Source organism: Maylandia zebra, linkage group LG3 (assembly GCF_041146795.1).
Source record: "Maylandia zebra isolate NMK-2024a linkage group LG3, Mzebra_GT3a, whole genome shotgun sequence".
Taxonomy (NCBI): domain Eukaryota; kingdom Metazoa; phylum Chordata; class Actinopteri; order Cichliformes; family Cichlidae; genus Maylandia; species Maylandia zebra.
This window is the reverse complement of record NC_135169.1, coordinates 28,653,071-28,680,591: the sequence shown is the minus strand read 5'-3', so window position 1 is coordinate 28,680,591 and position 27,521 is coordinate 28,653,071. Positions and strand designations below refer to the sequence as shown.

The following is a 27,521-nucleotide window of genomic DNA, read 5'->3' as shown; positions in this document are numbered from 1 at the left end:
AAGACAGTATTTACATTGCAAACTGACTTTGGTTGTTTATTGGATCCCAAAACTTCCCTCCTCTTCCTAAACATCCAAATGAACTAAACTTTAACTGAACTATTTTTCTTTTCCCAGGGTGGAGTTCTTCTACAGCAGTAATGATTTTTTTAATAACTGGGTATGCAAGTTTGAATTTGTTTAGGATTTTAAAGAAGTTAACAGTATTAATAATTTTTATGTTTCTCTAAAAGTTAGAGAAATATGTTTGAGTTGTTTAACTACTTGTAATATTAGAATGCAATTGTAGCTGATGGTTCACAGTAGATGTAGATGGCCTCTTTTACTCCTCTTTCAGGGTATGTGTCTTCTCAGTCCAAAATACGACCATATACATCCACAAAGGGTCTCCTTTGTCATTTGATTGCAGCTGCACAGCTGAGTCTTATTCTGCTAAAGTGGCTCTCCTGTGTTGAGTCATGCCCCTGTGGAGTGGTTGCTTGGTCTCTCCTATACAAAGGTTCAATCAAATGATTGAGTTACTTTTTAGTATGGTATCAAGTTTGGCAAAAGGCTGATAACAAGCCATTCATTTGATTCAGCTGTGCAGAGGACTGGAGTTGGAGAGCCTTAATATAACAAATGGCTGATATGATGCACATAATTAGATAAATAAAACTGCTGGGCACTTATAGAAAGTAAAACAAGCAACAAAACAGTTTTAAAAAGAGGGAAAAGTAAAACAGGATTTAACAGATATCTCGAAGGAGATATTGTTGTGATTTGGTGCTATATAAATAACACTGAATTAGTTTAACTTCATTCTTTATGATAAAATATAAAGAGATAAGTCTTGAAAATGAAGATGGACTGACCATTCAGACATTTTGCACTGCAAAGCACCAAAACTATTTTCAGTAAACAGTTCTTAATTCACCCATTTCAATCTAATCTAATAAATTGATATAATTTAAAAGAAAATTTAAAAAAAAACAGAAAAATAACAATAATTATAATTACAACTCACTATTTTGATCTATCCTTTAAATTTCTTTAAACACTGATATTGTGCTAAAGTTATGACCCACCCATCAGTTCACTATATTTTGCACTAGACAGGCCAGATTTTCAACCTACTGTAACTGCTCTCCAGGCTTTATGAAGGGGTTTGATTGATTGGGTGGCACTAAGTCCTGTTGCTCTTAAATCTGTTTTTTATCAGGAGTGGTGCAGGTGGAGCATTGTTGGTGCCTCAGCGGTCATGTCAGCGTGGGATCCGGGGGTTTCTCTGTGAATTTCACATTCCCATGGCAGTGTGCTGGGTACTTGCTCAGATCTGAAGTTTAATTTTTCGGTGTAGAAAGAAGTTTTCTTCCCACGCAGAGTGAACAGCAGACACTATTTTTTTTTCACTTTTTAGGGAATCAAATTCAAAGTAAGGTCAGTACTTCCACGCACTCTATCCATTGTTGATCTGCACGTGTCTGTTACCACAGAGGTCGCACGCGCTTACATCATTGTCATGAGACACTCTCACAAACAAAATCGCAGTTTAGTAACGACATAACGCAGCATGCTTACAGGAAAGTAACAGTAATCAAATTACTTTATTTGCAATAGTATTATTTGCAATAGTAATAGTTGCAATACTTTACTCCTTACTTGAAAAAAGTAATCAGATTACAGTTACGCGTTACCGCCCATCTCTGGTTGTTAGGACAAACAATAGAAGTAACAATAGAAGTAAGTGTCTGTGAAGGTTCTCAATCATCCAGGTCATCGTAGTCAAAGGAGCTTGCAAAGAAAAGTGTCTGGACTTCTTTAAAAATGCCCAAGGCGAAGCGGTCAAAAGTCTGGCTGTACTTCACAGCAAAAGATGCAAACTCAGCAGCCTGCAACAAGTGCTTTAAGCTGATACTGTGATACTGTCAAAGGAGGTAACACCTCAAATCCGATGAAACACCTGGCGACGCATAGCGTTTTTTTTAAAAGCCCAGAAATGCGCCATATGATAGCTTGCTGCGAGACCTCACACCAAGCGCATCTACTGTGCGTGGGTTGCCTGTTATCGGACCCGGAGTTAGCAATATCCCCCAAAAACACGAAGAGGAGAGTCCTGGCCCCTAGCCCTGCCAGTGTAGCAGTAATGATGAGGATGATGATGGCAGCAGCAGCCGTTCTTCTCTGCGTGAGTAGCTTAATGTTGTTCGTGTGTAATTTACGTTGAGTAGGCTAACCACGTTATTACATTAATGCATGTAAGGTGAACTAGCAAACATCATCATAGCTACATGCGGCTGTCTTCTTGTTTGATGGCAGATACTCCCTTCACCCTGGCCAAAAAGGCTAAAATGACCAAAGGAAAAAGAGGGAAACAGCTGAACATGAGAGGTTTTGGACAAAGTTTGTGTTTTTTCCATTGATTAAGCACTGCTTCCAGCCAAGAGTGATACCATATATGCCACATAGCTGCAGAAAAGGCTAACGTTGTTATCTTTTTACAAAAAACCAGCTGAACATGAGAGGTTTTTGGACCAATTTTGTGTTCTCCATTCTTTAAGCACCGGTTTGAACACCGTTTAAGCACCGGCACCGTTTCAAAAGTACCGATTTGGCACCGGTATCGGATAAAACCTAAACGATACCCATCCCTACTCATTCCTCTAATACATAGCTGTAATGCCTTTTACATAGTTTCATTTTGATGCTTTTTTTCATTTTTAGACTGCAACAGTTTACTTTGGCTAGACAACTTCGTCCTGCATCATGAGAAGAAATCAACACTTGCCTTCCTGTAAGAGGAAAAAAAAAATCCTGCTCCTCTCGCTGTAACTTCCTGCAGATCACATTACACTTTTTTTTTTTACCTTACAACATTTACACAAGACACACAAACACACACGCTCGTTCGTTCAGCTGTCTTAGTGAGGACCTTCATTGACATAATGTTTGCCCTAACCCCTTACCCTAACCCTAACCATTAAAAATTAATCCCTAACCTTGACCCTTAGCCTAAACCTAACCATAACCTAATTGTAACCCTGACACTAAAACCACATTTTGAGTCTTAAAAATACCTTCAAACTTGCAGGGACGAGCATTTTGTCCCCACAATGGACTCTTGGTCCCCACAAATATAGTAGCATACCAATTTTTTGTCCTTACAAAGATGTCTAAACATGTATACACACACATGCACACACACAAACCAAAGACAAGGGAAGCATAACTAGAAATACTCACATGAGACATGGACCTTCAAAGTAAAACAGGAAACACACTGACTGAACTCTAAACATGCAAACTTAACAGCAACTGAGAAGACAGACTATAGGGACCAGAAACATGGTACAAAGAGGTCACAGTAGACACAACATTGAACACAGGGAAGCCATATTACAAAGCCAAAGAACTAAACCTATGATAACCATGACTGAAATCTAGGGAAAAAAGAAACAGTACAACAAAGGACTCAAAACATACTCCATAATATAAAAAACACGAGATTTCTTCAAAATCAAACAGGAAACATGAGAGGAAGACATGGCAACATAAGACAACAGACATGAAACACATGAAGGGCAAGGGAGACTTCACAGGGGTTGAAAACACAAGGGGGAGCTAATAAGCAAATGAACACAGGAAACCTAATAAGCTTAAACATACACTATGAACATCAAAATGAACTAAAACTCAAAACACTGGGTCATAAGACCCAGGATCGTGACACCCTGCTTACAAAAAACATTTTTTATCATTATTTATATCATTATTGTACTCAGGTTATGGAGCAGCAGGTCAGCATTGCTGTCCCTATACCAGCTGAAAGTTCAGGAGACAAAGTGGTGACAAACTGCCAACAATGAGCTACTATCAGCTGCAGCTCTTTGTCACAATGTAACAATGTAACATCCTTTGTAGACCATTGAATTCATCCTGGGCTCACACAACAAACATGACTTACTTGATGCTGACAATGTGAAGGCTTCACTCCACTCTGTTGAAGAATATGAGTCATCTCTGCGTCGACTCTTACACATGTAGTCTCCACTGCTGGACTCAGAAACTCTGAATGTCACATCATTATTGCGTGTCCACACTTTGAGTGTCCTGGGTCCTCTCCATTTATATTCCCACTCGGTGGTTTCACCTCCTTCCTGCACCTCACATGTCAGAGTGATCGTCTCACCTCTGAATATCTGAGGCCAGTTGGGTTGTTGTTTTACAACAACTTTATTGGAAACTGTTCAAACATATTAACAGTTAAGATAAAAAATAGAAACATGAAATCAACAGAGGAACCTTAGCATCATTTGATAATCATGAGTGAATGTATATTTCATACTAAACTCACAGGTTTTCTCAATGGTGACATCATCACTTCTATCAGTGTAGTAAGCTGGGTTTCCTCTTGTTCCTCTGCAGCTGTAGATTCCTCCTTGAGATACTCTGATATCTCTGTTTTGTTGATCTCTGATTTGAAGTTCAGAGATTCTTTGGGTTCGTCTGAACCACTCATATTTCCATCCATCAGAGCTCTGCACAGAGCAGGTCAGTGTCACACTGCCCCCTACTGGTATGATTGTTGTTCCTGCTGTCAGTGTGGCCCTGGGTTTATCTGCTGTTATAAAAATTAAAGAAAAACAGATCCATACATTAAAAAAAAAGAAGCATGTGTTAATGTCATAAAACAGATAAGAGATAAGATAGAACTTTATTAATCCCTCGGGTGGGTTCCTCTGGGAAATTCGACTAAAACCTGCTACTTGCAGGAAAATCTTCAAAATTCTTCTTCATCATATTTTCTGCTCTTTGATTTTTTGCTGTCTTTCTCAACATGGTAACAGAGGCAGGGTGTATATCTCTAAATAAACAGAATATAACTGTTTTTCCATTGTCCTGCCTGACAAAGTGGACATAAAGGACCGGATTGGTTATAATGTAAGCACAATAACACAGAGTTATAAAGATACTTGAAAAACAACCACTTTTTGGCACAACACTGGGATTTGCATATTATTTTGTCACTATTTATCACTGTAAATAAACTCACTGTCTTTATTTGGAAGAGTTTGGGTCTGCTCATTACCTCTGATGTGACAACATTTAAATGTACAGGATCATAAATTTATGCTGTTGGTCACTGAGGACTTACCTAATACAGTTATAGAGACAGTATTACTGTTCTTTGTATAACTGTTGCTCGTCCTGTGACCAGAGCACTGATATTCAACACTGTGACCTGTAATTGTACATTTTAATCTGTGGTTTTTGTAATCACTGTAGCGGATAAATTCTTGACCATCCTTCTTGATTATATATTTCCAGTCAGTGTCTTTTCCTTCATTCATGTCACATTTGAAGACAATGAACTCCCCAATGAAAAAACTGGACCAGTTGGGTTCAATCGTTAGCACAGCATCTAGAATCCAACACAACCACATCGTTAACAATCTGAAACATTGAAACATTTTATTTAGTCAAGAAGCAACAACATGTTCATAAAAAATATAAATGTGTTGCAAAAATGAGCAAAACCAGAAAGTGCTTAAAACTGATGCAGTAGGCTAAGATGAATCTTTACTAAATGAATAAAAAGAAGTAAAAAAAAAAAAAAAGTGAAAACTGTTCAGTCACCTTGAGTGTGTCCAGTGCAGAGGAGCGTACAGAGCACTACAATAAAGACAGAGACTTCAGACATTATCAAACTAAACAAACCTTTCTTAGATAAACTAAACCAGCTCCACTCTGATCTGAGTCAGTGCACTAAAATCTAATCCAGTCTACAAACAAACATGTTGGTAACAAACATGAGTCCTCTGATCACATGACCTGAAATGGTACAAATGACTGATGCTCTGTTCTTCTTACTAAAACATGTTTATGGATCAGTATGAATCAAACAATAGGAGTCAGTGATGTACTCACAGAATAGGCCCAGCTCACAGAGCAAAGTGGCTCCCATCCTCACATCCAGCAGTGACACGTCTGAAAACTTCTACAACTTTCTGTAAAGACAGCGAGTGAAGCAGCAGCATAGCAGATACCAAAGAGCTGTGAAGACCACAAACACTTTTTATAAGTTTTTGCTTCCTTCCTTTTACACAGACAAAGCAAGAAGATCTGACCACAACATACTGTCACATGTTTATTGTCTCCTGCTGCTGCAGAGACATGTTAGGCAGATTTTTTTATGAGGAGATCACAAGTTAAAGTTAAATGTGAAGTCCTTTATTTTACACCCAGAAACACAACAAGAACAGAGCTCTGGCTGCACCTTCACATAACATAACATACTCCCTCTTGCCTCAAATACCGGGAACATTTTGGTTCTACAAGTTAATTGTTTATTTCATAATTACTTTGTGTAGTATGAATGATCATACGGGAGGTTTTTATCAGTAGGAAAAAGTGTAAAACCTGTGAAAATATAAATAAAAGTCCAAAAACTTTTTCTACTTGCTTGTTTGTGGTGAGCAGCAGATCAAATTGAGTAAGAATTATAAATGGCTTCATGCCACATTCAGGCCAGTGACTCATTTATGCACGCAGACACGAGCAATACCTCTGTGCTACATGCACATATTTCTGCATCTCTGCCATTCAAAGACACTTTGTACATAGTTTATTTTATGTAATATTCAATACTGGACTGTACATTTAGTCTTTTTCAAGAAGAAATTTTTCATTCAGTGTTTTCATAAAAGCCTTGTTTTTATGCATTCACTGCTAATAGGGAGAACGTATGAGGTTTAAAGCCTGGAAAAGTTTGAAACCTTTTATTCTCCACAATGGAAAATGGCTAAAAAATAAAAATGCGTATCACATTATCTTCTAATTTTATAAATCCTGCATTCAGCTTTGCAGTCTCCAACATCAGTGAAATGTAGTCAGATGCTGCTCATTTTATGTGTTCACTTGTTACTTTTTCTGACACGCTTGCATTTAAATGCGGCTCCCCGTCTCTCTGCATACCTGGCCTGTACCACCATCTTCAGAACGTCTGCCCTTCTTTCACATAATGGTGTGATCTCAGTCTTTGCATGTGATTGGCCGATTGTGTGCCCATAAAAATGAAGTTCCACCTCTTCCTGTATGTATCCGGTTGTTCAGTCTGACGTCACTAGCCATGTCTGGGCCTAAACTCCGCTGCAGGTCCATATATCAAACGATCACTATGGCATTACTGAGAGTTGAAAAACTGTCTAAAGTCTTTCATCTGTAATAAAATGATCAGCGTTCTGCTCTACCAGGTGTAACAATTGAGTTTAACATCCAGGCATCCATGAAAACGGAATTTATGACATTTAACGGAGTTAGAAGTTAGCAGAAAGTTAGCTCGCTAGCTTCTATCTAAATACAATATAGCATGTCCTGACTGCGGGGTTTTGGAAACAAATTAAAACGTACAGCTCTGCTATCACTTCCAGCATAAATGAAGACAGAAAACTAAACAGCAGTGACGTTTGTAGGGTTACTGAAGTTGGGCTAGCTGGTATATAATGATGTGCTACGTGACCGCTAGCGACACAGCTATGTTAGCATAATATAAACAAGCTAACTTTTTTTCCACTCAATAAAAGTTAACGTGAGTGTTCTGGGTGGTCAGGAACAAATGTAATCGCATGGCAGGATGCTGTAAAAGGACCAAACTTCAGCCAGGAGAACAACTGAGATAATCCATCCACAATACGGGGTTAGTCATTCATATACTGCTGCATGGGCTGGGCTTAGGGTTGCCAACTCCCTGAAAAATAAATAAGGGACACCTCGTGGCCAGGGCCAGGCGACCCAGTTGTCTTCACCCTTCCCAGTGTGGTGAATTTTCTAGCTCTTTTTTTGTGTGTGAAATTATTTTTTTAACCATTTGACTTGAAGTTGATTTAAGCAGATGCATATTCTATTCTTTGTGATATGAACACATGTGAAACAAATGATCATTTAGCCATTTATTTTTAGCTCAAAATTACAACATTAACACAGTAAAACAGGTCTCTTTCTTAAACAGAAGCCTGTCATGCTTAACTTTTGAGAATATAAGTAAATCTTTCTTTAAAAGAACTCTGTCCTGCTTAACTTAAAATAATAGAAAACAATAGAAAGAAAAATATTCTTGTAACAGTGCACATTTAGTGCATTTAGTACAATTGGCTTCAGTTGAGGTATTATTTCAGCTTTTCTAATAGTAATCAGCTGCTCCTGTTTGTAAACCCACTTGTTCCCATGATTACGCATCATAGCTCATCATCATTATTCATCTATGTATTACTTTTATGTATTAGTCATCTATTTGTTGTAATCATCTATCCTTGCAGTTGTTTATTACACAAAATAAGTTATATTATCACACTTCTGGCCACATAGCGCTGATATTCACTGCACATGCCCATATTAACTTTTTCCAGCCAGGTGTTTTCCTTTTCCCATTCTTCCCTTTCTCTGAGGGAAACAAACATTGCTGCTCTAATGCTGGGCTCACACTGTGCGGTTTTAGGCCCATTTTGAGCCGATTTTTGAGTGATCGGACCGATTTTGGCCTTCATCGTGCATCGTGTAGTGTACGTGGGGTAACGAGAAGCGATTAACACCTCGAGCAGCTCCCGATCATCAATCGCTCGTGATGGTGTCACCACAGGCGCTCACACTGCTCACGCGCAAACACGTAAACGTCGGTGAAAAAGACGTTGCAGCACGGCTGTGCAGCGTGTGATCTGGACACAAGCGATGGAGGCACAACTTGTAGAACTTTGGAAAGCTCATCCGAGCCTTTTCCATGTGGCATCACAAAATTATCACGACCACAACAACCGTGAAAATAGTTGGATTTACACTGCTGCTCAATCACAGCTGCCTGATCAATGTTTTTCATTAGCAATTTAACAAAGTTGATGGTGGTGGTGTGTCTGTGTGAGTGAAAGACAGAGAGCGCGACAGATTTTCTGTTATAACCTTCATTTTATGTTGGCACAGTGTGAGCACTCAGGTCGCATCAGAGCTACGTGACCTACGAACTTCTAACCCCTGCAAGTCAATCGTGCAGTTTGAGCAGGAGCTGAATAACGTGACTGAAAAAATCGCACAGTGTCTGCCCAGCTTTAGGTGTACTGACGTCCGAGACTTGCACCGCAGTGTCGGCGTTTGTTTCCCTGTTGGCCATGCTTGTTGTTGTGGTCATCTGTTGTCTTCCGGTATTTTCTCCGCAAGCGACCATTCCTCGACCAATGAGATGAGCGGTAATCTGAATTGTCATACTCGAATTGTCATAAGTGTGCTGTCAGCTCATTGGTCACAAAGCAGGAGAGGGGCTGGGAATTATGTTTTCAAACAAAGCGTTAATTCCATAAACATTTATAGACTACTTTTGATTCTCACTGTATTACGGGACAAAGTGCGTCCCTTATTAGCTCAATACAGGACGTGTACTTTTGTTTCGAAATACGGGACGATTCCGTATTTTAAGGAACGGTTGGCAACCCTAGCTGGGCTGTAGTTACATCCTAAGGTTTTAAAAACTGAGCTTAAATAAATGATTAGTGGTAATAAAAGCAGAGGGAGGTCAACAGGGATCACTGACTGTTTTAGGAGCTTTTTGAGATCAAATAGAAGAAAATACATAACATTAAACATGTTAACAACACAAAAGCCATATTAAACGCAGACTACTTTAGACCCGGAAGTAGGATTCGTCGCGTCATCACTGAACAACCGTATTCTCTGCAGGACTGAAGACTCAGCTCCCACACACCGACGGGCCAGACACATGAAGCCACTGTGGATGACTGTATTTTTTTGGTATAGACTAGAACATCTTACCAGAGTTATGGGAAAGGTTTTATCATGGCTGAGATTCTACCTGTCCAGGTGATCTCAGACTGTTAGTTTTAAAAATGATCTCTCTCAGACCTGTGCTGTGAGGCAAGGGGGGATAAATACAACAGAAAAACACTGGATAAGAAGGTTCAACATTCAGAGAGTTATTTTATTGTAGACAGAACACATGCCTCCATAAACACAGATTAGGAGAGATGGCTATCTTATAACAATATGGTGACCAAATGAAAACATGAGAGTCACTACAAAGTAATGGAGCAGTCTGGTTGCAGCTATAAATATGTTTGGGGTTTTTTCTACTGACTGAAAGAAGCAGAAAAAAATTTCTTCACACAATTGTTTTTTAAAAATTTAAAGTCTTCTCAAGATAAAGTACTTAGATGCCATGTCCAAAGCACTGTAATGCAAAGTTTTCAAAGCTTGAAAGTGATTTGCATCTATTATTAGCACTTTGATTTTGAGTTCATATTATTACAATATTTAATGTTATATTGCATAGGTTCTTCTTCCCACCCATAGTTACAATATTATGACCAAAAACCTTAGGGGGAAAATGAGGACAAGATCTACTGTTTTAATTACACTCTTAAAGTAAGTAAAAGTTTAATTTACTTAATAACTTAGGTTAGAATATACATCAGCTGTTATGAACTACACAAGTATAGGGTAAATAAATTTGCTGGGGAACGCAACAATCTTTAAATAATCTGTTTCCATCCATCAGCTCTACAAACCACTATAACCACTAATGTTGCAGTAAAACGACATTGGCACTTCTGCACTCAGCATCCTGTAAAGAGAGGAAAAAAAACTTTTCACTGATTGTTTGTTTGTTCTTTTACTAAATTACTTTGCACAAAATGATTGGTATGTTTCGAATTAAGGTTAGCATGATAGATGCTCCCCGTACGGAGGCCTCTCGTACCCGTGTTCTCAGTGGTCTTCAACTGAGGTTGAAATACACGTTTATATTTAAGTTGGACATCAGTCACCCCTTGATCTCTCAGGATTGTTTCCAACTAAAAGAAAAATACAATCAAAGAAAAGAATTGTTTGACATACTCTCCAGATTTAGCACACAGCTTCATACCTCTCTGTGTAACATTAAGATAACTATAATAATTAAACCATTTTTAAATCAGTTCCAGTTTGGATTCAGGAGACAGACACTATCTCTACTTTTAAGATTAAGCTTAAAACTTTCCTTTTTGCTAAAGCATATAGTTAGGGCTGGACCAGGTGACCCTGAATCCTCCCTTAGTTATGCTGCAATAGACATAGGCTGCCGGGGGATTCCCATGATGCATTGAGTTTTTCCTTTCCAGTCACCTTTCTCGCTCACTATGTATTAACAGACCTCTCTGCATTGAATCATATCTGTTATTGATCTCTGTCTCTCTTCCACAGCATGTCTTTTATCCTGTCTTCCTTCTCTCACCCCAACCGGTCGCAGCAGATGGCCCCGCCCCTCCCTGAGCCTGGTTCTGCCGGAGGTTTCTTCCTGTTAAAAGGGAGTTTTTCCTTCCCACTGTCGCCAAAGTGCTTGCTCATAGGGGGTCATATGATTGTTGGGTTTTTCTCTGTACCTATGAAGCGCCTTGAGGCGACTTTTGTTGTGATTTGGCGCTATATAAATAAAATTGAATTGAATTGAATTGAATCATCAGTTGGACTTTGAGGAGATACTTAAGTGTTGAATTTAAATATTTTTATTTAGTTTCTATTGCTTTCAAAAACAAATGCACACAGACCATAATGTATTATGTATAAAAATAGAATTGACAGTCTTGCTAGACCTCAGGGATGAGTTCATGATGTCATAAATAACAAAGTGTTTCAGATGTGCTTCACTGAAAATATTACTCTTTTTATATTTTTGACTCTACTCAAGACTTTTTGCATACTGGTATTATTTTTTTCTGTAGGTAGTTTTTGGTTGATGTTCTGTTTACTGTAATTTTATGAACTCTTGCAGTATAACCAGTTTCCCCTGGTGGACCCTTGAAGCTATGTTTGTACCTTCTGTAGGAATAGGCTGGAAGTAGTAGAGTCAGTGAGATCCACATCAGACTGCACCTTCATCTTTATGACCATCTTCTTTAGCTTGAGACCTGCAGAATAAAAACACAGAAATATAATCTCAGCCATTATTTCGACTGTCTTGATGCATGCTCTTACATCCAGGAAAGGAAGAAGAAAGCTGTTGTGTTGATTGCGATCCTTATTATGAATATTATTATTTTTCTATCCGAGTTTTGACATCACACTTTTTCCAAGAAATGACTTATTGCTTTTGTATTTCAGGAACTTACCTCCTTGACACATGAATGTTGCTTTCTGGTTACAGTCAGCTGGTATCCAGCGTCCCTGCTGTGATCCTTCCACAGAAACGCATTTTCCACTATAACTTCCGCCTCTTTTCCAGTACCTGAAGGAGGTCTTTGTTCCATCTGACCAGTACCAGGAATCTTTAAACAGACCGAACCACACTGCGTTTGTAACTGAAGCAATCGCTAAATTTTCCTGTGCTGTATGCACACATGCCAGATCAGTGTGCTTCTGCCTGCACAGATCTTGACTGTTTGGCCAGGTTTGTCCCTGTGTGTAAACCACATACTTCTTGCTGCCATCCTGCTGAACTAAAAACATACAAGGAGAGAGGAATAAAAGGAAGTTAGACATCTTTTTTCTTCCAAGAAAAGTAGAAATCAGGTAAGATTTTTAGAGCCAGATTAACATTTAGGAGGGCCATAGTGTGGCTAAATGCCTTAAACCATTGTAATTGTGTATTGATTCATATATGTGCACACATTTAAAAGAATCACACCTGGGCTATCATTTTGTGTGCTACCCAGCTAATGATTTTTCTTTCTTTGTTTTAGATATAAGAAATATAAATTTATATTTATCTTCACCATTAAATAATTCATATCAAAATCCTGAAGGTTTTATTTCAACTTAATCACTGTATGTAATTGCATCAGTTTACATTTGCTTTAAAGATCACTGTGTCATTTACTCACTTTCATAACACACATAAGCCATGGCTAATCCACACTGAGCATCATTCCAGAGGCCGTTATCATACATCTCTCCACATGCCTCAACTCCTCCAGAGTTGTTTGGTTCACCAGGGCTCCACTGGGTGAAGCTCGTTATACCGCTGCCATCAGACCAAAGCCACCTGTTGGTCTGTCCATTGTAAAGTCCAATCCATGATGATGTCACGTCCAGTGTGTTGATAAGCTGGTTTTCATCATCCATGTTATTTATGGTTGCTAAGTCGGTGTACTTTAATCTGCAGAAGCTCTGAGCCTCATACCAGGTCAGGGATTTATTGATGAAGTGATACTGCTGAAGCACTTAAAAAAAACCAGCAGATTAGCCTTTCTTTCTTCAATTAAAAACAGACAAACTGCATCAACAAAGAGCATCAACTTTCTCATGCATAAATACACATCTGATTACTCAAGTTAAACCTACCAACCAAAAATATATTTTGTTTCCCATCTCATAACTGTTTTATTCTAAAATACATTTTTTTCAGTGAGTTTGTTCCAATGAATAATCTGTCTCGTGAAATCAAGAAACATGAAATAAGGAATTTAAGAAACAAGCTGGTTTTAAGAGATGAAAAACGTCTGCAACTTTAAAATATTAATTGGTTGGCAAATCTGAGGACTATAAATACCTTGGAGTACACATTGACAATAAACTGGACTGGGCTACAAACACCACAGCACTTTACAGGAAGGGCCAGAGTCGTCTCTATTTTTTGAGGCGACTGAGGTCCTTCAACATCTGCCAGAAAATGCTGAGGATTTTCTATGAGTCTGTTGTGGCCAGTGCGATCCTCTATGCTGTTGCATGCTGGGGGAGCAGGCTGAGGGTCGCAGATGCCAACAGACTTAATAAACTGATCCGTAAGGCCAGCAATGTTGTGGGGATGGAGCTGGACTCCCTCAAGGTGGTGTCGGAGAGGCGGATGCTGTCCAAGATAAAGACAATGTTGGATAACACCTCCCACCCACTCCATGACATGCTGGTCAGTCACAGGAGCACGTTCAGTGAGAGACTGAGATTACCGAAAAGCACCACTGAACGACACAGGAAATCTTTCCTGCCTGTGGCCATCTCCCTGTACAACGCATCCACTTAACACACTGGTTACTGCTACAACTACACATGTTTCTTTTCTAGCTATTTATTAATACTTATGTATATATATATATATATATGTATATATTGTACTATTCTTAGTTAGCGTATTGTCTGTCTTGTCTTAATGTTGGTTTATGTTGGTTTATAATGGAGCACTGTAACAAAAAAATAATTTCCCCCAGGGATCAATAAAGTATTCTGATTCTGATTCTGATTCTGATAAACACGTCAATCCAGTAGGTCTCGGGAATATTCAGTCAGAAACAGATCTGCAATAAATGCTGGCCAAGAATTCAGTTCAGATATGGCTCGAAACCCAACCGTGTCCTCTTGGCTTGAAAAACAAAAACAAAACAAAAAACTGGAAATTATTAGATTATGCTGATCTTACTACTTTTGTCTACTTTTAGTTTTCCCTTTAAGTATGACAATGTATTAATTCACTGTCATTATAATCACCAAAAAATCTCCTCAATTTTAGTAAAATCCAGCTGGGTTTATCATTGCTCAAAAAAAATATAAAAATGTATTTGAAATAACTAACAGACGAACTCTCCTCTCCAGCACCCTGGCATAGACTTTCCCAGAGAGGCTGAGGAGTGTGAGTCCCCTGTAGTTGGAACACACCCTCCGGTCCCCTTTCTTAAAGACTGGATACTGGTCATGGAGGCTAACAAGGGCTGCCCAAAGAACATCTGGATTAAGACATACGGCTTCAAAAAGTTTTGGTGCTTTACAACAAACCTTCTCAGTCGCCATTGCCATTGGCAAGCAGTAGCCGCACAGACACCAGTAATTTTCCCTCACTCTCTCGTCCTTGTGTGACGGATTGTTTTCATCTTCATCTAAACTAAGTGCAGTTGACTATTTTCATTCTCTCTCTCGGGTTGCTCTGGTTCAAACTGGAAAGGTTACCCAGAGTGCATTGAGAAGTAAATAACAATGGCGGCCTACTGGTAAATCGGTTTTATGTAAAATGTGCTTAAAAGGAAAACATTTGGCGTATTTTAATACCACATATGTGTTATTGAAAGCACAGTACATATTTTAGCGCAAGAATTTCTTAATAGCCAGAATCCTATCGGGCTTGGTTAAGACATTCTTGACATTCTGTGTTTTTTGGACTTGGAGAAGACTTTCGACCGTGTCCCTCGGGGGATGCTGTGGCGGGTGATCCAGGAGTAATGGGTGTCTGGCCTATTGCTACGGGCCATTCAGTCCTTACACAACCGTTGCAAGAGCTTGGTCCGCATCGCCGGCAACAGGCCAGACTCGTTCCTGGTGGGTGCTCCGCCAGTGCCCACTCCGGGTCAGGGACAAGTTCCTGTCCCAAGTGGAGGAGTTTAAGTACCTCTGGGTCTTGTTCACAAGTGACGGGAGAAGGGGGTGGGAGATCGACAGACGAATTGGTGCTGTGGCCGCAGTGATGCGGACACTGTACTGGTCTGTTGTGGTGAAGACAGGGCTGAGTGTAAAGATGAAACTCTCAATTTACCAGTCGATCTACGTCCCTACCCTCACCTATGGTCACAAGCTGTGAGTAGTGACCAAAAGAACAAGATCGCGGATGCAAGCAGTGGAAATGGGTTTCCTCCAAAGGGTGGCTTGCATCTCCCTTAGAGATAGGGTAAGAAGTTCGACCTTTCGGGAGGGGCCCAGAGTAGAGCCGCTGCTCCTTCACATCGAAAGGAGCCAGTTGAGGTGGTTCGGGCATCTGACAAGGATGCCTCCTAGGCGCCTCCTGGATGAGGTGTTCCGGGCATGTCCCACAGGGAGGAGGCCCCGGGGCAGACCCAGGACACGCTGGAGAGATTATATCTCTCGGCTTGCCTGGGAACGCCTGGGTGTTCCCCCGGACAAGCTGGAGGAGGTGGTTGGGGAGAGGGAGGTCTGGGCTTCTCTGCTTGGGCTGCTGCCCCCACAACCCGGCCCCGGACAAGAAGAACAAAATGGATGGATGGCTGGATGGATGGATGAAAAAAACTAAACAAAACACTGATTGAGCTACTGCAGTGCATGCTTGTTTACCTGTTATATTGGACCCTGCTGAAAGCAGTGCAGGTCTGGTGGTGGTCATCAAATGCATTATGAAAATTCCTGCAAACCAAAGAAGAATGACTAGCACTCATCTACTGAATATTGCCATATTCAGTTGATGATATATCCAAACTGAATGTATAAATATATCATCTTTTTTGTTATTTTCTATGAAGTTACAGAAAGAGTAAAAAGAGTAACAATTGTTTTACACATGTATGATAATTAATTAATTTAAAACTGAACACATAACTTGACATATAGGCTTTGAATCACCTAACTAAATTCCTAAGTAATTCATTATTCAATGATGCAGGAGGTAGTAAACATGAATAATAAAAAGAATTGTTCATATCTAATGTATTGTGAAATGGAAAGTTACAAAAATCCTAACATTGACATAATAATTTACCATCCATTTTTTTACTTCTTCTTTCTTCCCCATTTGTACAGGACGTCTAAATCTTTCTATAACGATTACACACAATAACTCTCCTTTGATGTCGATGACACCAATTAACTGAGCAAGCTTAACATTTCCTATAAATTGTTTTATACTGTTTTTTTATTTAGGCTTGCAAAAACCTTGGTGTTAGATTTGTTATAAATGCAGAGAATCATATCACATTTGGTCTCTTGGCATGTCTTTTTAATGGGGGGTGTTTAGAGTTCTCTAAATACCGTTTTCAAATCTTGGCTCGTGTGATTTGGCATTTATCAATAGTTGGTCCACGACCCTGTCAGGGACACTTCCAATAGGGCTTAAAATCTGGGACACTCCACCAATTCTTCTCAGAATGGTAGAAGCTTCTCAGATGATAGATGAAACATCGTCAAGAAACTTAAAGAAGTCCAGACTCTTTCCAAACTCCTTACCACACTGTACTCTGTCATAACACAGTTAAACTCTATTATTCTTGTGGAGTTTCAATGACACTATGGGAATTGTATGTAAAATGATGCAAATGAGTCACTGGATGAAAAGATCTCTCTGACTGTGATAGAAATTGCTTCTTAAAACTCTGAAAAGATGAAGTTTGCAAAATTTCAGTGTTTATAGACCAAGCTCACTGTTTGTTTCAAAAGTTTGGTAGCGTATTGTATCACCAAGCTAAACTCTACCATTGTTATTGAGTTTCTATGATACTGTGGACTTGCATGTAAAGCAATACAAATGAGTCACTGAATATAAAAATCTCTGTGACCAGATGTCACCCACAAAAAATGTTTTTACTGTTTGGATTTACCTGCACAAATGAGAGTTTTATGACCCATGGTTCAGAAGAAGTAGTCTAGAAAAAAAAGCAAAACAGCAACTTAATACTCAGTTTTCTCAACTACAGCATACAACACCACATACACCATTTAAATATTTTGCAACCAGTACAGCAACAAGTACCAACAAGCAAAGAAAGTTAACGGTTGATCTATAAATAATTTATACTCAGAGATATACAAGATAGATATACAAGTACCTGATGCGGTTCAGTTTGCTTCTGAAACCTCCTGTGAATCTGAAGGTCTTTTGATTTACACACTATGCAAAGAAACTATGCAGACACAGAAACTTATTTGCTTATAGGTGTGCCAAAAGAGATTTAAAGAGCCAGTGATAGTCATTAGGCTAGTATAACCGGAGCATGTGACATTAAGAAAATGAAGTAAGATTACATTTTAATACAATAATAATTTTAATAACAAATACATTTTAACTGGCTAAGATGGCGCCGAGTATGGCAGCCTCGTCGCGAGCTCCCCCAAGCAACAGCTGTTTTTTGTGTTTAATTTTACTTTTCCTTTATTTTTTCACGAGCAGCACTTGTCTCCTTGTGTACGACTGACAAACCTTACTGGACATAAAAGACGGACTTTCTCATCACTTTCCGGAGTTCAAGTTTTGCAACACGGACGCTCCGTTTGCAGACCCCCCATTCATCTCACCTGAGACGCCTTTGTTCTCTGACCCTGGAGGCCGCAAACGCCGACGCAGAGGGAGAAGATCTGGCGTTCTGGTTCGACTGAGACGGTGCACTAGCAGACCACCGTTACCCAGTTTATTACTGGCTAATGTGCAGTCTCTGGAGAACAAGCTGTGCGAGCTTCGGGCACGGATCTCATTCCAGCGAGAGATGTGGGACTGCTGCGTGATCTGCCTCAAAGACACCTGGTTATCGGATAAGGTACCGGACTCTGCAATACAACTACCGGGGTTCTCTGTGCACCGTGCGGACAGGTCACAGGATCTTACTGGGAAAAGCATGGCTGGAGTGTTTACACACATCTTCAACCTTTCCCTCTCTCTGTCTGTAGTCCCAGCCTGCTTCAAAATGGCCACCATCATCCCTGTACCCAAATCCTCCACCATCTCCTCATTGAACGACTGGCGACCTGTAGCCCTGACCCCCATCGTGAGCAAATGCTTCAAGAAGCTGATCAGGGACTTCATTTGCTCTTCACTACCCGACTCACTGGACTCTCTACAATTCGCATACCACCACAACAGGTCCACTGATGATGCCATAGCCCTGACACTACACACTGCCCTCTCACACACAGAAGAGAGACACGTATGTGAGAATGCTGTTTGTAGATTACAGCTCAGCATTCAATACCATCGTTCCCTCGAAGCTGGACAGGAAACTGCAGGATCTAGGACTGAGCAGCTCCCTCTGCAGCTGGATCCTTAACTTCCTGTCTGACAGACGCCAAGTGGTCAGACTGGGCAGCATCACCTCATCCCCCATCACACTGAACACTGGTGCTCCACAGGGTTGTATACTGAGCCCTCTCCTGTACTCACTCTACACCTATGACTGCACGGCCACTAACAGCTCCAACATCATTGTGAAGTTTGCGGACGACACTACAGTGGTGGGTCTTATCACCAACGGTGATGAGACGGCTTACAGGGAGGAGGTCAGCGCCCTGACCCACTGGTGTCAAGACAGGATATGTCCTTCAATGCACATATTAAACAATTATGTAAGACTGCTTTCTTTCCATTTGCACAATATCTCTAAAATTAGAAATATCCTGTCTCAGAGTGATAATGAAAAACCAGTTCATGCATTTTTACTTCCAGGCTGGACTACTGTAATTCGTTATTATCAGGAAGTCCTAAAAACTCCCTGAAAAGCCTTCAGTTAATCCAAAATGCTGCAGCAAGAGTCCTGACAGGGACTAGAAAGAGAGAGCATATTTCTCCTGTTTTGGCTTCCCTCTGTGGCTCCCTGTTACATCCAGAATTGAATTCAAAATCCTGCTCCTCACATACAAGGCCTTAAATAATCAGGCCCCATCTTACCTTAATGACCTTGTAGTACCATATCACGCCATTAGATCACTTCAGGTTTCTGCCTGTTAAAAGAGAGTTTTTTCTTTCCACTGTCACCAAAGTGCTTGCTCATGGGGGGGAGGTCATATGATTGTTAAGTTTTGCCTTTATGTAATATTGTAGACCCTAGGGTCTACCTTAAAATTCAAAAAATGTGTCTGTTGTTGTGATTTGGTGTTGTATAAATAAAACTCTATGTTTAGATCCCAGGGACCCATCCCTGTTTCCCGGTGAAGATCCCCAGTATTGGATGATTGGAGAATAGCTGGAAGCAAGCAGTGAGTGAGTGAAGAAGAACGAATGCTTTCCCCCGTCCTCTCCACCTTGGATTCCCTGGAGTCCTGACCCCTGTCACACTTGTATATAGCACAGTTCCCTGCACTGTCTGTAAATACACCTGGTGAATGTGAAATAAACCCCACTGTGTCTCCTCAAACCGAAGAGTTCCACGTGTGAGTCCTCAGTGAACCGTGACAGTCACACATTGTACAGGAATTTTCACCCCCTTAGCTGTCAGTCTCACATTTTTAGCCCTTAATGGCTAGAGAAAGTGTAAACAGACAGGAAAGTGGAAAGAGAAGGGAAAACATTTAGCAAAGGGCCACAGGTCAGACTCGAATAAAAAAACATATATTTTGGTGTTCATAAATAATAATTAATAATAATAATGGATTGGATTTTATATAGCGCTTTTCAAGGCACCCAAAGCGCTTTACAATGCCACTATTCATTCACTCTCACATTCACACACTGGTGGAGGCAAGCTACAGTTGTAGCCACAGCTGCCCTGGGGCAGACTGACAGAAGCGAGGCTGCCATATCGCGCCATCGGCCCCTCTGGCCAACACCAGTAGGCAAGTACTAGAGCTTTTAATTTTACTTAGAAATTATATTTTGAAATTTCTTATATGAGTGAGCTTGGAGGAGTGAATATGTTCTCCCTCCTTCAGCTATCTGAGCATGTAAACACATGAGCATTTGGTGTGGCTGATTCAAGTATTGCACTTGTTAAATCTGTCAGAATTAATGCACAATGATACAATAATAATAAAACCAAACAAAAATCACACTTTCACTTCACGTTATCAACCCATATATCATAAAAAAAATTCATAAGTAAAGCTTTATCCACCAGAACTGAAACTGTCACCTTATTTGTAATTCACATCAATAAAACAGGGTTTACTAAGGGCCAACAAGCTAATAATAAACATATATTGTTTAATAAAATTCATCAAACAAATCACATCTACAAAGAAACGATAGTAACTACACTGGAGGCAGCAACGTTTTTGATGGTGTCAGCTGTAAATTACTTCTACATTACAAAATTTGGATTTGGAAAAGTCTGTTATCATGGATCAAAACACTAAAACTCACCACAGACTGTAGTCACAATCACTGGGTTAACATCTTCAAGCACCACACTTCACAGGGGAACAAGACAAGGGTGCCAACTTTCTTCTGCCCTTTTTCCTATCTAGACTGCACTACATAACCCACTGAACCCACAAGTATGGACTGATCTTTATATCATAAGTCCTGCACGAGAAAAAAAAACATAATTTGAGCAAATCATTTCGTTTTAAGGGTGCAACTGAATTCCTTGTGTGCAAATTGAACAATCCGTATGGGTAGAAGTCGCCAACAAAACACTGCGCCCATCAGAGTTTCTCCTTTGCTCGCACTGCAGTAGTTTTACAGCGGATGTGGGCAGTTTATCTGCTCATGAAACTCAACTTTACTCGCACAGATCACTTTGACTTTTGACAGTTTGGAGGCGAAGCCCAAAGGAGGCCAGAGTCCTAATGTGATTGGTCACTTTGATGGACCCTTCAGGTTACTGGGTTAAAATGAGTTACACTGTGACAGCGACAGAAACGCTGTTTTAACCCTCTGGGGATAAAAACATAAAGTTCACCAGGGAAGACACAAAAGATAACAGTTTGCCATTTTTGGAGTGTGGCATGTGCATTGAGGAGAATGGAAACCTCAACTCTGAAGTTTACCAGAAACCCACACACACGGACTAGTATCTCCTCTTTGACTCCCACCTCCCCTTTGTAGCAGATTTGTCAGAGAAACTCAGGAGAGTCTTCTCCAAGCACGACATTCCAGTGTACTTCAGACACAGCCACACACTCAGACAAAAACTGGTTCATACCAAAGACAGAACTTCTAAAAACAAATGTAACAATGTGGCGTATGCTGTACAGTGCAGCGAGGAATGCCCAGACCTCTACATTGGAGAGACCAAACAGCCACTTCACAAGTGAATGGCACAACATAGAAGAGCCACCTCCACGGGACAAGATTCAGCAGTCCATCTGCATCTAAAGGACAAAGGACACTCTTTCAAAGATGCCAATGTTCACATTTTGGACAGAGAGGACAGATGGTTTGAAAGAGGAGTGAAAGAAGCCATCTATGTCCACTGTAAGCGACCATCTTTAAACAGAGGCGGGGGTTTACTACACCAATTGTCTGCCATCTATAATCCAGTTTTGTGTGGTTGGAGGATGTGTTTGTGCGTGCGTACGTGTGCGCGCGGGGGAGGGACATTTTCCTTGTAAAACAACGGGGGACCCAGCAAAAAAAGTTTGGGAACCACTGTAGACAGTGATCGTGATTACCATCCGTGGGAGCGCGCGCAGCTGCTTAAAGCTGTCGCGTCCAGATTACTTACAGCTACTCCCCTGCAACTGATATAAGATGCAGTAAGCTGGACACAGCTTCAACCGTCTGTTTGTTGAAAAATAGTAACGCGTTTTCTTGTTAGTAACTGTAACGGCGTTGTAACGATAGGAATAGTAATTAGTTCGATTACTCGTTACTGAAAAAAGTAACGCTGTTAGTAACGCCGTTACTTGTAATGCCGTTATTCCCATCACTGGTGTACAGTAATTTTCATGTCTTGCCACAGATACTCAATGGGATTTAGGTCTGGACTTTGCCTGGGCCATTCTAACACGAATATCCTTTGATCTAAACTATTCCTTTGTAGCACTTGCTGTAATTTTAGGGTCATCGTCTTGCTGTTAGGTGAATCTCCTTCACAGCCTCCTACAGGTTTTCTTCCAGGATTGACCTGTATTTAGCACCATCCATTTTCCCCATCAGTTCTGACCAGAGTCCCTGTCCCTGCTGAAGAAAAGCATCCCCACAGCATGATGCCACCGCCACCAGAGTGACTATGGGCCTCTTGGAAGCTTCTCTGTGCTCTCCTTGCTCGGTCTGTCAGTTTAGGTGGACGGCCATGGCTTGGTAGGTTTGCAATTGTCGCACACTTTTAAACAGTGCTCCTTGAGATGTTCAAAGCTTGGGGAATTTTTCTTTCTTTTTTTTTTTTTTTTTTTAATAACTTAACACTCCTTTAAATTCATCTACAACTTTATCCCTGGCCTGTCTGGTGACTTCCTTGGGCTTCATCATGCTGTTTGTTCACTAATGTTCTCTAATGTTGTGTTTGTTTGTGTTGTTTTTTTTATTGCTAGAGTCAACTCTAGGAGGACTAGCGGTTGTTTTTAAGAAGCAGTATAAATGTAAACCACTGCCCTTATCAACATCACCTAGTAGCTTTGAACTGAGTGTGTTTGAGCTAGGTCGCTCTCACACAGTGCTCTGTGCTGTGGTTTACAGACCTCCAAAATACAATAAGAACTTCTTAAATGACTTTTATGATCTGTTGGCTGAAATTATGCCAAAATATGATCATGTCCTTATTATTGGGGGCTTCAATATTCACGTGTGCTGCCCTGACAAGCCAATGGCAAAGGACTTTTTTAAATCTTATTGACTCTTTTGAGACATCTTATGAAGACTCTAGAGCGGCTCTTCCTCAACCTCCTCCGACCACAGGTACAACATGCCCAGGACCCACTACAGTTTGCATACAAGGCGGGTGTCGGAGTGGAGGATGCCATCCTGTACCTCCTGCATAGAGCCCACTCACACCTGGATGGGGGAAAAGGCACGGTCAGGATCCTGTTTCTTGACTTTTCCAGTGCCTTTAATACCATCCGGCCCTGTATGCTTCAGGAAAAACTGAACAGGATGGAGGTGGACCCCTGCCTGGTGGCTTGGATCTCCGACTACCTCACCGACAGGCCACAGTACGTCAGGCTGAAGGACATCACGTCTGACACTGTGGTCAGCAGCACAGGAGCACCACAGGGAACTGTGCTGTCCCCTCTTCTCTTCACCCTGTACACCTCTGACTTCTGCTACAACTCTGAATTATGCCATATTCAGAAGTTTGCAGATGACACAGCCATCATGGGGTGTATCTGGGATGATCAGGAAGAGGAGTACAGAAGTCTGGTGAGGAACTTTGTCGCATGGAGTCACACAAACCACCTGCAACTCAACACCTCAAAGACTAAGGAACTGGTTGTGGACTTCGGGAGGTCCAGAGAAGGTCCACTGCCGGTTCAGATAGAGGGGGAGGAGGTGGAGGTGGTCAACAAGTACAAGTACCTCGGGCTGTGGGTGGACAATAAACTGGACTGGTCATGCAACACAGAGCACCTGTATAAAAAAGCCCAAAGCCGACTGTACTTCCTCAGGAGGCTGAGGTCTTTTAACATCTGCAGGAAGCTCCTGAGGATGTTTTACCAGTCGGTGGTTGCTGGAGTACTTTTCTATGCTGTGGTGTGCTGGGGGAGCAGCACAGCAAAGAAGGACTCATCCAGGCTGGAGAAACTGATCAGGAAGGCTAGCTCTGTGGTCGGCATGAAGCTGGACACTCTGGTGACAGTGGCAGAGAAAAGGACATTAAAGAAACTGATGGACATTATGGACAATGCCAGACATCCTCTGCACACGGCCATAAACAATCAGAAGAGTCTGTTCAGTGACAGGTTGCTTCTCCCAAAGACAAGAACTAACAGACTTAAAAACTCCTTTGTCCCACACGCCATCAGACTGTTTAACTCCTCTCTGGAGGGGAGAGGGAGGGGAAACAGGAGGACAAAGGAGGGGGGAACAACTAAGCTGTAGTGCCTCTTCACCTCACTGTACAATACCTTGTGCAATACTTTTGTAAATAGTCAACAGTGCAATAGACTCAATACTTGAAATGTGCAATTCACTTGTACTTTTATTTTTTATTCCTATTTATTCTATTTATCCCCTTTGTATATTTTATTTTTATTTATATTTGTCTCTGTATTTATATATGTGTGTGTGTGTATAACATTCTGTAACTGTAACCGAATTTCCCAGAGGAACCCACCCAAGGGATTAATAAAGTTCTATCTTATCTTATCTTTTGATCTTGTGCAACCTGTGTCTGTGCCTACACAAAAATATGGGCACACGTTGGATCTTGTTTTAACTCACAATCTACCTGTCTCTACCTGTAGGCAAGTTAAAGCCAAATTTGAACCCTGGCTGAATGAAGACACCCGGGCTGCCAGAAGAAAGTGTAGGAGAGCTGAACGCAAATGGAAGAAGGATCAATTTCAGGTGTCATACCAAATATTACAAAACTACTGGAATTCCTATCAGGAGACTGTAAAAGATGCTAAAAGGAAACATTTTGCTGCTATTATTCAGTCAAATTGTCGTAAGCCTCACATCTTATTTAAGACTATTGACATGGTCCTTCATGCTCCACAGACTGTTGGTGTCGAGTCCTCTCAGGAAATTTGTGAAAACTTCCTACACTTCTTTATTGATAAAGTGCTATCTGTGAAAGCGCAGATTCCCAGTCCATTATCGACCCTTCTATCCCTGTCCCTAGCTCTGCTGTCTTTGACAGGTTTGAGCCAGTTTCTTTGCTCTGCCTGCAGGAGTTGGTTTCTCGCCTGAAGCCCTCAGGTTCCCCTTATGATGCTCTTCGTCCTCGATTGTTCAAAGAGGTTTTTCTAACTATAGCGCTAGTTGTACAATCCATTGTAAATAGTAGTCTTTCCTCTGGTGTTGTACCTGTCAATCTTAAACATGCAGTGATTCAGCCTCTACTCAAGAAACCTGCTCTTGATCCTGATATTATTGCAAATTACAGACCTATTTCCAAACTGAATTTATAACAAAAATTCTCGAAAAGGTAGTTTACAAGCAATTAATGTCCTTTTTAGAAGAACACGGTATTTTAGAAGTTTTCCAGTCTGGTTTTAAAGCTCTACATAGTACCGAATCTGCCCATTTAAGAGTTTTTAATGATGTGTTTTTAGCAAATGACTCAGGTGACTGTGTTATTATCGTGCTTTTAGATTTAACTGCTGCTTTTGATACAGTGGATCATAATATTTTAATTTCCCGTTTAGAGCAGTTGGTGGGTGTTAGGAGTACCGCACTGCAGTGGTTCAGATCCTATTTGGAAGAGCGAACTTTCTCTGTGAACTCGGTGAGTTTGTATCCTCTGCTGCTTCTCTTCAGTGTGGGGTCCCACAGGGTTCAGTTTTAGACCCGCTTCTTTTTTCCCTATATCTCCTACCCCTTGGGTCTATTTTCAGGAAACATGGGATTTCTTTCCACTGTTATGCTGATGACTCCCAGATTTATTTCCCACTTAAAAAGATAAAGGCCTGGATGGCTTTGAACTTTTTACATTTTAATGAGCAGGAAACAGAAGTGATGGTTCTTGGTGGCGCTTCTGAGGCCACTACTATAGATCTTGGTTTGCTGGCACAGTATGTTAAACCAGTCATCACTAATCTGGGAGTTAAAATGGAGGCAGATCTTAAACTTGAAAGCCAGGTCAGAGCTGTTGTAAGATCTTTTTTCATTTGAGGCAATTAGCCAAAATAAAGCCCATCTTATCGAAACAGCATTTTGAGACAGTAATCCATGCCTTTGTTACTTCTAGGCTGGATTATTGTAACGCACTTTATTGTGGGGTTAGTGATGCGTCCATTAGGCACCTGCAGGTTGTGCAAAATGTTGCAGCTCGTCTTTTAACTGGAACAAAAAAGTTTGAGCACATTACCCCCATTTTAATTTCATTCCACTGGCTACCTGTACATTTTAGGATTGTTTTTAAAATTCTCTTATTTGTTTTTAAATCTCTTAATGGCCTGCCCCCCACCCCCTTCCCGTCTCTGAGCTCCTACAACCATATACACCTGCCCATTCCCTTAGGTCCGCCAATCAGCAGCTTCTTTAGGTACTGAAACTAAGTATAAATTTAAAGGTGATCGTGCTCTTGCTGTAGCTGCTCCAAAGTTGTGGAATGATCTGCCCTTGCACGTTAGGCAGGCCTCTTCTCTTCCTGAGTTTTCTTAAAACATATTTATTCGCTGAAGCCTTTGGCACTGATTAAAGGGATTGACTCAATTTGTTTTAACATGTTTTCATTTATTTTAGTGATTTAATCTATTTTATCTTATTTTTATTCACTTTACTTATGCTATTTGCATGTACAGCACTTTGTGAACTCTGGTTTTATGTTAAAGTTCTTTATAAATAAAGGCAGTATGGTAATGTTCTCTAACAAACCACCAAGGTCTTCACAGAGCAGGTGTATTTATAATGAAACTAAATTACACACAGGTGAACTCTATTATCTAATTTGGTGACTTCTGAAGGCAACTGATTGCACTGGGTTTTATTTAGATGTATCAAAGTACAGGCGGCTGAATATAAATGCACACTTTTCAGATTTTGATTTGCTTAAAATTTAGAAAACCCATGTATCACTTTTGTACCTCTTCACAATCATGTGCTACTTTGTGTTGGTCTATCACAGAAAATCTCAACAAACATTTAAGTGACAAAATGTGTAAAAGCTCAAGGGGCATAAATACTTTAAGGCACGTACAAAGATTCAGTAGCAGGAGAGCCACTTCCACTACCTATTTTATTAAAAACACACTGTGCCTCATGCAGAGATATGCCAAGTGTTTAGCCAACAGTTCATTAAGAACCACTAAAGAATTTTTTTCCAAAAAAAAAAAAAAAAAAATCATCACTATTTTGTCTATCAAACTGTTCTTTGGTATTTTTCACATAAAACATGAAATGGGAACAAATCACATATTTACATCAGGCTGCTAGTAAGTAAATGACTAAAGATACAATTTTTAAAAAATGGTTCTCTGTGAAGTCGTCTCTCACGTAGGAAACACTTGTTCACCCTTTGAGTTAGGCTAGTTTTTGTGTTTGAATGACTCACAAGTCAGCGTTTTCTTAAGTGGCTTAAGAAACATGTTTCTCTGAAAACGGTCGGGTACAAGGA

The 27,521-nt window shown here is 40.5% G+C and overlaps 1 protein-coding gene across 1 annotated transcript; it reads right to left on the bottom strand.

Annotated features, from left to right (window-relative positions):
- Positions 1 to 10,162: 10,162 nt before the first annotated feature.
- LOC143417053 (secretory phospholipase A2 receptor-like) lies at positions 10,163 to 13,198 on the bottom strand. Its single transcript, XM_076882692.1, has 5 exons — positions 12,834 to 13,198; positions 12,123 to 12,449; positions 11,830 to 11,921; positions 10,736 to 10,829; positions 10,163 to 10,600 (listed from the first exon to the last, which is right to left on the bottom strand). Exons 1-5 carry the CDS (start codon positions 13,072 to 13,074, stop codon positions 10,593 to 10,595), a joined length of 762 nt encoding a protein of 253 aa, XP_076738807.1. The 5' UTR covers positions 13,075 to 13,198; the 3' UTR covers positions 10,163 to 10,592.
- Between the last annotated feature and the right edge of the window lie 14,323 nt (positions 13,199 to 27,521).